The sequence below is a fragment of the Ochotona princeps genome, chromosome 27 (assembly GCF_030435755.1).
Source record: "Ochotona princeps isolate mOchPri1 chromosome 27, mOchPri1.hap1, whole genome shotgun sequence".
Taxonomy (NCBI): Eukaryota; Metazoa; Chordata; class Mammalia; order Lagomorpha; family Ochotonidae; genus Ochotona; species Ochotona princeps.
In genome coordinates this window covers 8225892-8238226 of record NC_080858.1, presented here as the reverse complement: position 1 = coordinate 8238226, position 12335 = coordinate 8225892, and the positions used below count along the sequence as shown (strand labels likewise).

The 12335-nt window shown below is 43.1% G+C and overlaps 1 protein-coding gene across 1 annotated transcript in view; it reads right to left on the bottom strand.

Annotated features, from left to right (window-relative positions):
- The window catches only part of ITPR2 (inositol 1,4,5-trisphosphate receptor type 2), a 418343-nt gene that overhangs the window by 46785 nt on the left and 359223 nt on the right, over positions 1 to 12335 (bottom strand). Inside the window, exons 54-55 of the mRNA XM_058655945.1 lie at positions 11064 to 11229; positions 2828 to 2988 (exon numbers count right to left, since the gene is read on the bottom strand). Of these exons, the coding sequence (XP_058511928.1) occupies positions 2828 to 2988; positions 11064 to 11229 (327 nt within the window). The remainder of the gene's footprint in view (positions 1 to 2827; positions 2989 to 11063; positions 11230 to 12335) is intronic.

Here is a 12335-nt window from a genome sequence, read left to right as displayed (position 1 = left end):
CTTAATCTCATCCCTCATCCAATACCATCTCTGGCTTCATCCTTCCCCTGGCCACACCCACCTGCACATGCCACACCCACCTGCACATCACTATCTGACACTGTCCTTGGCCACAGCGCTGTCTTTCATAACAACCTTCACTGGTTTCCCCTTGCTGGGGAACTAAGGTCCAAATACTTCCTGTTTGCTTTGTGACAGTCTAGCCAACTTCTCCTGTCCTGTCTCTCAGAGTCCCTCTAGAAGTGACTAAGTGCCAGCAAACTGGACAACTGACCATCCTGTGAGAGCCTGAGGGTCTGTCATTGATGCATCTCCTCCCACTGTTTCCTTACACAGCACACACACCCATGTGCACAAACCCTGTGCTGTTTGGAGTATTTTACACCCTCCACCCCAACACAGAACAATGTCCATCTCCCCTCCCCCGAAAAGAATATCACTCCCCATCTTTAAGCCTTCATGGAGTTTCTCAGGGACTACTTTTGGGAAACCTGACATAGTCTATGAAGGGACTTTAAAAAATTCATAAAAAAGTCACACAATCTTTTGATTTGATTCTTTCAGGAACTTTCTGCATGCACACATACATTTGGCTTGTTATCTCTCCACCCTTCTTAATAAATTCCTTAGGGAAAGGGGAACATACCAGATTCTTCCACATATTTTCTGAAATCTTTTAGCCCAAGTGGCACAACAGGGGCCCAGCAGACACTGCTAAATCTACTCAAACATTGGTAACACAGTGACACTGAAGTCAGCCCTTCAGTGTAACCCTTTACATTCACATTTCCAACATGCAGAAAGCCAATGCTCAAGTTCAAGGATGTATAAACCCCAATGATACATTTACTTCCTTTAAAGAATTACCTTTATTTTATTCCTGATTCAGAATGTAGAGAGCAGTAAGGCAAAAGCAGAGGAGAAACAAGATGAGGTTTTGTTTGCCACTGATGAAGAATGCAGAGATAATAACTTTTAACAGGATGCAAGTTAGCAGTAGAAATAAAAGTTTGAAAAACACAGAATTATAAAAATTCAATTTACATGTAGCTCTCCTGCAACCCACAATCACTGACAGGTAAGATGAATGGTTATTGCACCAGCTTGTTCTTGTTAGTATGTTACTTTCTGTACTTGTTCTTTGGTTGTCCCTGTGTTGGAGGGGCTTTCCCAAGCCAATCACAAGCTCCTGGGGAAGGCTCTGGAATCATGCTTGACTCCTGATATTTCAGCATTGATGCCACTTAAATGCCATCCCAAGAACCAAGCATTCGGGAGGGTCAGGAGTCCTTTAAGGTCCCTTTCCCAGACAGCAAACACAACTCAGTTAAATCATTTTTGAGAAAACAAAACCCAATATATACCTATGCTTACTGTAAGAATACCAAAATTTATAATAAGTAAGATAGCCCCTTAGTGTATATCAGAATGCACTAAAGTAATTAAACTGCAACTCAGACCTCTCTTTTGGCCAGTTTTAATTTCTATGAGATAGAATAAACTTTAAATCAAATCATGAAAACCCTCTGCATGATGATATTTTGTTTATACAAGGCAACATTCATGCAAAATACAAAACAAATAGATATACAGGTGAACAATATACACATATGTTCTCATAGATAAACTATATAATGGAGACTAGCATACAGAGGACTATAGTACTGTATGGGGGAAAACAGGGAAATATGGGGGAAAACAGTGGGAAGGGAGGGCAAGGCGAATCCCTAAACCTACAAAAATGCATCATGGAAAATAATAATTTTAAAAACTCAAAAATTAAGTAAAGCAAAACTAAAATTTGAGAGACAGTGAGACAGAAAGCAAACTCCCAGCTGCTGTGTTCACTCCTCAGACATTCACAACAGGAACTGACCCAGGACTCCCACTGGAACACAGTACCGTGAGCCATTACCACTGTCAAACAGGACTGGCGATAACCGGAAGCTGGAGTCAGGAGTTGGAGCTAGGTACTCCAGTGTGGCACACAGGCATCTTAACCAGTGTCTTGCCTATCAGGTCTAAATCCCAACCCTCTGTGCTGATCTTAACGAGGAGGTAGAAGCAAATGGATATTCAGTCTCAATGCAAAGCCATAGCAGTGATGGTAAATTAGTCCACAGGATATGTGAGCAGCAACCCAGCTTCCTGAGTACTGAATTTTTGAAGCTTAAGTCCTTCTTAAAGTATGACTATTCTGTTCACACTTGACAGTAGGAAAACTCTAGATTCGGGGACTTGGAAGATCAGCGACAAGAGGAGGAGACAAATTTCCCAAGAGGGTGTCATTCCTTGCCCAGAGAACCTTTTGTAGGGGTTGTTTGTGCACCTGAGAGTAAGACATCATCCAGATAACCAAGAGATCTCTTAAGAACCACGACGCAGGCAGGCAATGTGCAGGTTCTGTAACGATAGGCCTGTTTACAAGTTAACGGAAGGGTGGGCATTGGGCACAGTTGATGTTTGCCTATCTCAAATGAGAGTACCTGGGTTCCTGTTCCAGATCAACTCCTAATGCACTCTGGACACATGAGGCAATGTCTTAAGTACTTGCATTCCTACCACACACATGTGAACATGGACTGAACTCCCAGATCCTGACTTCAGCCTGGCCCGGCCTCAGCCATTACCAGGCAGAGGGAGTCAACAAGTGGATGGGAGGATTCTGGTCAGCCTGTCTCCCTGCCTTTCAAATACATCTTTTTTAAAGATCTATTTTAAGAAAAATTAACAGAAAAAGGTTAATATTATTTTTGTATTTTAGCGAAGGGTATGGCGATGATCGGGCAAAAAGATCCCAACTGCAACCCAGGCATGGACTACTCACCACAATCATCTGGGCGACGTAACTCTCAGGACCCGTGTATTCCGTGGGATCTTTAACCTTCACCAGCACGATGAAGTACAAATAGTGCCACATGTTGTGTTCTGACTTAATATGCTCCTCAAATGAAACCGTTTTATTGTCAAATTTGTCCCTCTCAAGTCCTGCAAAACACAGGAAACACAATACATGTAATTTGCCATTTAGTATGAACCTACTTCTTAGCATAAAAACACAGCATAGTAATTACTGTGGGGGGGAAAGGCTTTCTGTAAGCCTGTGCCAATTTAAAACATTGTAATTAAAAACAACCAGGTATACAAGACCACAGAGGAGAAAAAAGGGCCACAGTTTAAAAATTACTTCCCAACTCACATTTATTTTTCTCCCCACGGATTCCTGGAAAAACTCAGCCCTATTACCGTTGTAATATATGCAGGTAATTTAAAACACAGTTCTATCAACATTGTCCAACTAAACTGTACCACAAGTCCAAGGGAAAAAAAGGCAAAAGTGTGCAAGAAAAAGCATACTTGGCAATCATGACAGAAAAAACAAATCATTTTATCCAGGGCTTGAGTTAGAAGAAGGAAGATAGTTGAGAGTGGCACCTTCTCAGAGCTCCTTGTAATCAGTAAAGAGCATGCTCTGTAGGACCAAGGCCTCTCATCCCACCCAGGCTTCCAAACCACCCTGGAGCAAGCATTTTGGGGAGAGGAGGGTCTTTGTGGTCTCCAGGGCCCATTTTCAGCTTCTGGAAGGATACCACAAAGACATGCATAGGAAGGTCCTTTGCCCTCAACACTGAAGAGTGAATGAAAGGAACTGAACAGAGATGAAGAGAAACATCGATGGCCAAGTGAAACGGGCTGCTGGGATTTAGTCTAGCCTTGCAGTTTCGAAGCTTGAGAAGAAACCTGGACACTGGATTTTGAACCTGGCTACTCTTACCCTTAGAATTATTTTTTACAAAGGCCCTTTGGGTCTGGAGAAGACTCTTTGAATAGTAAGACTTCAGTCACAGTAAATAAAAAAATATGTCCCTAATAAAGGGGTGACCTTTTCACTTCCATTATTGGATACCTTTATGGAAAATACCATCAAGCTCACAGCTGGCTGTGGCTGTGGCTCATCTTAGTGAACCTATCATCAGTTCAACATGCCCCAAATAGACTCCCATCCTTTTCCCCAGGCCCACTCCACCCACAGCCCTTCTCCTTTTGTTCAGCGGCAAGTGCAATCTGCCAGTTCTTCAAGCCAAAAGCTTCAGAGTCATCCTTGAATTCTCTTTGCCTCTCACATACCACATTCAGTCCATGCCGAAATGCTTCTGGCACCCCAAATTTGTTCTAAATCTGACTGCTTCACACCACCTCCATGGCTACCCCCATGTCCCGAGCCATCATCCTCACCCGGATTGCTGCAAGTGCTCTACAGACCTGTTTCCAATTTCACCCTCCACAGCCAATCTCAACACGGCAGCCATCTAGATGAAATGGGGTCTTATCCTGACCTGCAAGTAGTACTGCTAGATGAAATACAGGATTCCCAGCTAACTGTAGTTTTAGCTAGACAGTGGACGCTTTTTCAGTGAGAGTATATTTCACACAATATTTAACTCCTCTGTGATGTGGTTTCTTAGTCACAGGCCTCTCCTCTCCTCCCCTCCCATGTCTCCCTGCTGAGTCCATGCCATTGCACTGTCCCATTGCTGTTCCGTGGACACAGATCCCTCATTCAGGATCTTGGACTGGTTGTTTCTTCCCCGATACTCTCTAAGTCTTCACTGCCTGGTTTCACAGAAGTCATCATCATCTTTTTTTTTTTTTAAGATTTACTTATTTTTATTGGAAAGACAGGTCAGACTTGAGAGAAGGAGAAAGAGAAAGATCTTCTGTCTTTCTGAACCTTCAAAACCGCAGTCTCAAAAGGCCACATATTCTGATTCCAGTCAAAGCCAGCAAAGAGCAGCAGTTGCCTAGGCTGAGGAGAACAAACAGGTAAAGGATGGATGGGTTTTCTTTTTCAGACAATGGAAATGTTCTCCAGTTGACTATGTTGAGGAATACATTACTCAAGGACATACCAAGAATGATCTCTAACATATATGAATTATAGCCCATGGAGCTGTGTGTGTGTGTGTGAAGGGGAGAGAGGGAGGGGAGAGAAGAAGGGGGGTAAAAGTGAAGGAAGGAAGGAAGGGAGAGAGAGGGGGGAGGTAGGAAGAAGAGATAAAAGAAGGGAGAGAAAGAGAGACGGAGGGAGGGAGAGATGGAGGGAAAGAGAGGGAAAGATGGAGGAAGAGGTTTTTCCAGGAAAGATTTCCCCAGAATTCAACTCAAACACCTAGGAAATGCAAGGAACTATAAAAAAATATTTCTACTATCAGTGAATAGTGTTATAACGGATGAAACAGATTGTGTTACATTCTCAAGGGTTACAAACTGCCAAGGAAGCATAAAAGAGGGGAAAGTATCCACTTGAAAAGCTTCAATGATAAGCAAAACTTCAAGAATTTGACTTTGGAACCTGATTATACCAAATGGAGAAGAAGTAAATGGTGATAAAAGGTTCTTAGTTTCTACTGAGCACCTATCTATGCTGACAACCACAAGGATGTCTAAATATGCTATTATAATTAAGGCAGTTCAATATGATGACAAAATAGAGTGAAAATGAATCAGTAAGTTGCTCAGGTTAACAGCTCTTGATAAGGGAAGAATCACCCAAGATTGAAATAAACATTTATTTTGCCATGTGGACAGAAGAAAGGGCATGGCAGAGTGGCAGAGAAAAAGAACAAGAACGTGTGACCGCGAGAGACAGCCTCATCATTCTTCCAATGTGATTAAAAGGGAGCATTTGCAAATGAATAGGAAACTGGATATTTGGTGCAAACCAGAATGAGATTTAGAAAGGTAAGGCATCTGTATTGGTGCTGTAGGCACCCTCACCACCTGCAAGGAGGTCAAAGTGTCTGGAGTTGTATCATTGGGAGGTAGACTATGAGGAAGATGCTAGAGAGAGGTGGGACCGCAAGGAATCTGACAGCACGAAGGAGGTAAATGTCAAGGCTGTCCCTCAATGTCGCTGCTTCTTGTTCTCTAAGCTTTGCTGCCCATTCCCAACACCCTGGCAACTGTCTTCCTGCCAGTCCTCTCACTGAAGTGGAAGCTAAAGACTAATACACATGTAAGAACCACTTTGTTTCTATTCATGCTGTTTCAGCACTGTCTTCCACTAACCATTAGCCTATCTAATTGCCGTCTGCACCACTAGATACCATTTTTCATGCCATGTTAGGTTCTCCAATGACTGGCTACTGCCTTCAAGACTGGCAAAGTTGCAACCGCTGCCCATGCCTGTCACAGGATCCAGCTGCCCATGCCAGTCACGAGGATCTAGCCACAGTTGTCCTACCATGGTGTTCTTTGGAGCTCAGCTGGTGCCAACGCTCCTCTACTGTGAAGATTTGGCCTCTGTTACCACCATACCAGTCTATGGATGACAAACAATGTTCAACTCTCTTCTCCCAAGAACCATTTCTAGATTACTCACAGCTGTTTTACAGCCTACTAGTCTTACTCCCAAATATCCCAATGTCTTAATCATTCTTGTAATAAAGGTCTACAACATGTAGGTGTATCCAATCTAAAGTGTGGTCCCAAGTTCTGGAGTGAATGCACATCTAGGTATTCATCATTATAGTATTTCTCACATGTGTCTGTTGCAGGTGCTTGAAGGAAACAGAGAATGTGCCCCTTGAAGTTACTGACGTCATGGCAATTAGCAGCTCAAAGTGCTTGGGACCAATTTGCAATGTTTTAAAAAGTTTCTAATTCATTTTCAATACCTTAAATTTTCTCTGCTTTATAATGTCATACTTTTTCTGGTGTAAAAATACTATTTAAATTTACCTGTAGGGCCAATCATGGTAGCCTAGTGGTTAAAGGCCTCGCCTTGCACATATTGAGATCCCATATGGACGCTGGTTCATGTCCCAGTGGTGCCAATTCCCATCGAGCTCCCTGATTGTGGCATGGGAAGGCAGTCGAGGATGGCCCAAAGCCATGGGACCCTGCAGCCACATGGGAGACCCGGAAGAGGCTCCAGACTCCTGGCTTCAGATTGGTTTGGCTCCAGCCATTGCAGCCGCTTGGGGAGTGAATCAAGGGACAGGAAATCTTCCTCTCTGTCTCTCCTCCCTTCTGTTTATCTGACTTTCCAATAAAAATAGAATAAATCTTTCAAAAAAATTCACCTGTAGGATAAATTACCTAGTGGTGTCCTAGAATTTTGAATGAATATCATCTGGAAAACAGACCATTTTGGTCTAACATCCTGGGTTTTCTGATATATCACCTTGTGGACACACGTACTTCACAGTAATAATGTTCGGCATGTGAAAAAAATTTAGAACTGTGGTATCTTGTCTGCAGTGTACATGAACTTCCTATTAACTGTCATCTTTCTTTGCAGGTTATAAGCTATATATGAACAGAGAGGATAGTAATTTGGGACTGGCTTATTGGATAGGTATTCACTAAACATTCATAAATGATACTCAACACATACTATGCAAATTAAAATATGGATAAGACATGATTCTGTAGTTCTTGAAGAAGAAAAATTAATACATATTGAGGGCTGACTCAGCTTAGTACTATGCTGGGAATATTAACATAAATGGTCTCATGTATATTCACCACAATGCTAAAATACAACACTACAGTCCCCACTTTAAAGGTGAAGAAGAAATAGCTCAGAACGGTAAGAAATATGGCTAAGTTCACAGAGACAGGATTTGGAACTATGAAAGAACCAAGTCTGCTTGGATTGTTCTTGTGTTGTTTATAATACTAATATGCCAGTACACAGCATTCAGCTGCAGTGGTAAGACAACAGTATGTGTTGTGCCACCTACTAGTGACATAAGAATTTTGTTGTGGTTGGTGAGATCAGATAAGGCCTCATGGAACAATAGCATCATAAGTAGGCCTGAGAGAGAGAGAGAGAGAGAGAGAGAGAGAGAGAGAGAGAGAGAGAGAATGCCAAGTGAGATTGAGCACAGTTCAATGGCTTACGAATTCAGGAACTGTTGAGATGGTTTCCCACAACTGAGAACACACAGAGATCCAGAAAGTGAATGGTGAATAATACAGTTGGGCTACAGCTTGAGCTACAACTGGGAGATAAAATGGATAAGAGCATTGGGGAAAAAGTGGGGAGGGGGCAGACTATGGGGAACCTTATATGCCAATAAAACAATTTTAGCGTTAAAGAATGTGCAATATTATGGTTGCTTTTTGAGTCAGGAAATGATAGATTAGAAGTAGAAAAATGAGTTTCTAGTGCTGGGCAGGATATTTGGGGGGTATAAAACAGAGTGAGCCACAAAAATGCAAGGTTTTTTTTTTATTTTTTGCACAGACACCATTGCTGTAAGAATGGGTATGGCCTCAGAAGAGGTGACGCTGGTAAGAGTCAACAACATGGATGAAGAGAAGGCTCACCTCTAGAGAGGCTGAGAGATCTGGTGAGAAGAGACAGAAAAGAAGGAAACACACACACATTTATTGTGAAGAACAGAAGTGTTGTTAGGTTCCATATAAACAAGAGTTAGATTAGATGGGTGTATGTCTGCTGTCTGAAGGAGTGTTTTCTCAGACTCTAGCATGCTTTTCTCTCGCCCGAACCCCTCATCCATCTCAACCTTCCTTTTCCTCAACTTATCTGGGTCCAAAAAGCTAAGATTCTTCCTTTGGAATGCTTCCTTCTAGAAAATTCTTCCTTCACATTGTGCATTCTCCTCCACCTTGGGTCGCTGGTGCCTCCTAATCAAACAAGCCAAAGAATTTTTTTCCAATCATGCTTTCCCTAGGTTGATAATGAAGTTCTCTCTTCCAAAGCAATCCACACCCTCTGCCCTGCTTGCATACTCCTGTTGTTACTCACACCATTCTGACCTGGTGCTCTGAGCTTCTTGGCACCCACTCCTGCTCCTCTCTGACCTCTTCAAGGCCGGTGCCTCCCACTTGCCTTCCAGCTGCTCATAGCATTTACCCAACAGACTGAGAGAAGACAGTGACTTATGAAAGAAATGTACGAAGAGTACAAGGCCTAACCCAGAAGCCTGTCTCCACACTTCTGATCTGGCTACACCTGCAGGCCGAGGATCTCCCAACACCTGTCCGCAACTCAGACTCCTCTGAAGCTCAGACCCACGCACTGACCTCTGAGATGCTCGGGGCAAGCCTTGACGCGAGTACTGCCAAAGGTAAACTCAGCATGTTTCCACACAAGCTGCTTGTCTCACTGATTATTCTCCCACTTGGTTAACTGTTGGTTTTACCATGCACACTTGCACCCAAGCTACTTTTCAGATTCCTTCCTAACCACCAAGATGGAAACAGTCTTCCTTCTGGATATTTCTAGTTTTCATCCTCAGACTACTGACTTTCTCCTGGACTGTGGCAATAACAGCCCACCTGGTTGCCCTGATTCCAGGACTGACCCTGGATGAATGAATGGCCTCTCACAGCTGCCTCTGAGGTGGACACAGAGAAATCAAGTTCTACACTCTCCCATCACAGTTCAAGGGTCACCCTTCTTGTGAGTCCTCAGGGTAAACTCCAACCTGCCTAACGTTCAAGGCCACGCTCTGGCTGGCCTCTGCTCTGGGCATGCTTTGCTCTTGCTGGGACACGCAGCAGCACTGAGCTATTGAGAGAGAGTTAAGGACACCGTTGTGCTGCACAGCTCTGTGGCTGATCCTGACCACACTGCTTCTACTCATTTCTAATTCCCTTTCATCTTTGGCCATCAGCTCCATCATCAGCTTTCTCTCTCTCTTTTTTTAAACATTTTTATTTATTTTTAACGGAAAGTCAGCTATACAGAGAAGAGTAGAGACAGAGAAGATCTTCTGTCTGATGATTCACTCCCCAAGCAGGCACAATGATCAGAACTGAGCCAATCCGAAGCCAGGAGCCAGAAGCCTCCTCTGGGTCTCCCACGCAGGTGCAGGGTTCCAAGGCTTTGGGCCATTCTCGACTGCTTTCCCAGGCCACAAGCAGGGAGCTGGATGGGAAGTGGGGCTGCTGGGATACAAACCAGCACCCATATGGGATCCCAGTGCACGCAAGGTGAGGACCTTAGCTGCTAAGCTACCACACTGGACCCATCACCAGTATTTCTAACAAGCTTTCTTGAATCCTCATCCTCACTCCCTATTCAAGCTTTCAGAGCTATTCCCCATGAATACGGGCAGTTCCTCCAAGAACTTGTCTATCCCAAGAGAGCAATGCTACTATTAGTGTTTGCCTCCCACAGAAGATTGTGAACATCTTAAAACAGGGGTGTATCTAATTCGCGTTTATGTCTCGGGAATATAGCACATTATGCATTATTCCCTGGTACAGCCCCAACTGTTGCAAGGATGCTGTGAAGGTCTGGGAAAGCCACCAAGAAGGAGGCAGTAAAGAGCAGAAGAGCCAAGGACAGAGTGGGACTTACCACCAATCTGATTTAAGGTACACAGAGTAATGCTGTGTGTGGCTTTTGCAGCACTCACCCAAAAATCTCCAGCTACATGGAAAAATGGAGGGTGAGAAAAACCTAGAGCTGGTGACCATCCTGAAACGGGGGCGCATGTGAGGCTGGAGGAGGCCGCTACAGAGACGCGAGCCACAAGGGGTGATGGATACAGAGAGGAGATCAAAGAGAACGAGGCATGCGGAGTGGGTCCGTGAGTGAGGCAGGGGAGGGGTGTGGGCCATGCAGGTACTGGTGTGTGTGTGTGCTGTGCACGTGTGTGAGACCGAGTGCTGAATATCTCAGCATCTGAAACCTAGGATGACAGTGAGTAGGAGTCTCAGCTGCTGGAGAAAGCATTCTCAGATTCTTCATCTAGCAAAATTACATAAACACCACTGCATTGTATAAACATGTTATTGTGAGGATAAACTCGTTTCCCACTTGATAAAACTTTCTGGTGTTTTGCATCGTATTCTATAGTGAGAGACACATATAAACTGCAGAAACACTGACAGGGTAATGTTGGGATAGGATTCTTCTATTTCTGGAAACAGAGAACTCCAGCCTGATGCTCAGTTATATAATCTGAATCATACCCAGCCTTCATTTTGAAGTAATAATTCCTCCAGAAAGCATGGCAAATAGAAATCATTCTCACAGCTCTTTCCTGCTAACCAGCTTGTTCACTGATTATCTGACTCACCACAAATGAAGCAGGTCGTCTTTAGAATCTCTTCTTTCTTCTGCTTTTCACTTCTGAGATCAGCAAAGGTGTCAATGATAACACCAAAAATCAAGTTAAGAACGATGATGATGACGATGAAAAAGAACAGAAGATCATAAACCACTCGGGCAGCAAATAAGGGCTCCTGAAATGCAAATTCACAACGGTAAATTTGTAATGCAACTGCGTTACAATTTGCATGCTGATTTAGCGTATTGTTCAGTAATGGAAACATATTTAACACACTTGCAAAATGAACACAAGAAGCAATCCAGGTTGGAAAAGTAAGATCCACTTACTATCTTTATTTTCTTCTAAGTGTCAACTTTCCAGACAAGTCACAGGACCTTAACCATTTCACTAGGCTGATAGGCTCCTGTCCCAAGGGAGGGATTTACCTTTGCTATAAACCACTTCATTATGTCGTTTTCTTAACTACATTTTGGCACAGCAGGTCCTTGCTTCAGATGCTACACAAAAAGGTAGTTAAATATCAGTCCCAAAGGCCAGCAGTTATGGAGCTGAGCAGGACCCAATGTTTTATCAGTTTCTGGAGCAGGTTTTGTGACATCCACCTGCTGAAGAGCATTTACATCCTCCAGACTGTGCAGTCCGATTGGCCTAACAGGTGAAGGACCAAGGCTTTCAATGTTAGATGACCTGACAACATGCTAGAGCTGGCCTCATGCAGAGCCAAGATCTGCTGAGCTTCCAACATTGTATAATTATTGGGAGATTTTTCTGCCTTGACATTTTAAAGGATGAAATCTGGCTCAATTCTGTTGAAGGTTTAGCTCCATCATAGGTAAGGAAAGGAGTCTACTCCTAGACAGAAGCAGAGTAAGTTTTCATGCTTGGAGAACATGATAGAGAAGAGGAGCCTCATTTCTGTTACTCTGTTACAGTGACCCCTGTAGAAAGCCACAGGTGTAACACAGTACACCTGAGACATGAAAACAATGCATAATGCTTATCTCCGGAACATTCTATATTTCTTTGGAACCTTATTATACAATATAGCAAATGATATGAGTCCCTCTGAAACTTCATAGAAAATGTTAAGTAGAGGATCCTTTTATTTGGTTACAAAACTTTGTTTTAGTACTTTTTTTAAGGCGTACTTTAAAAAGTTCATGAAAAAAATGTATTTTGAGAAAAATGGCGCATGGACTTCAAAGGTTTTTTTGCACCAAAAAATTTTTTATTTTAACATTCTACTTTCCATGAAATCTTTGAAGTAAAATAAATGTG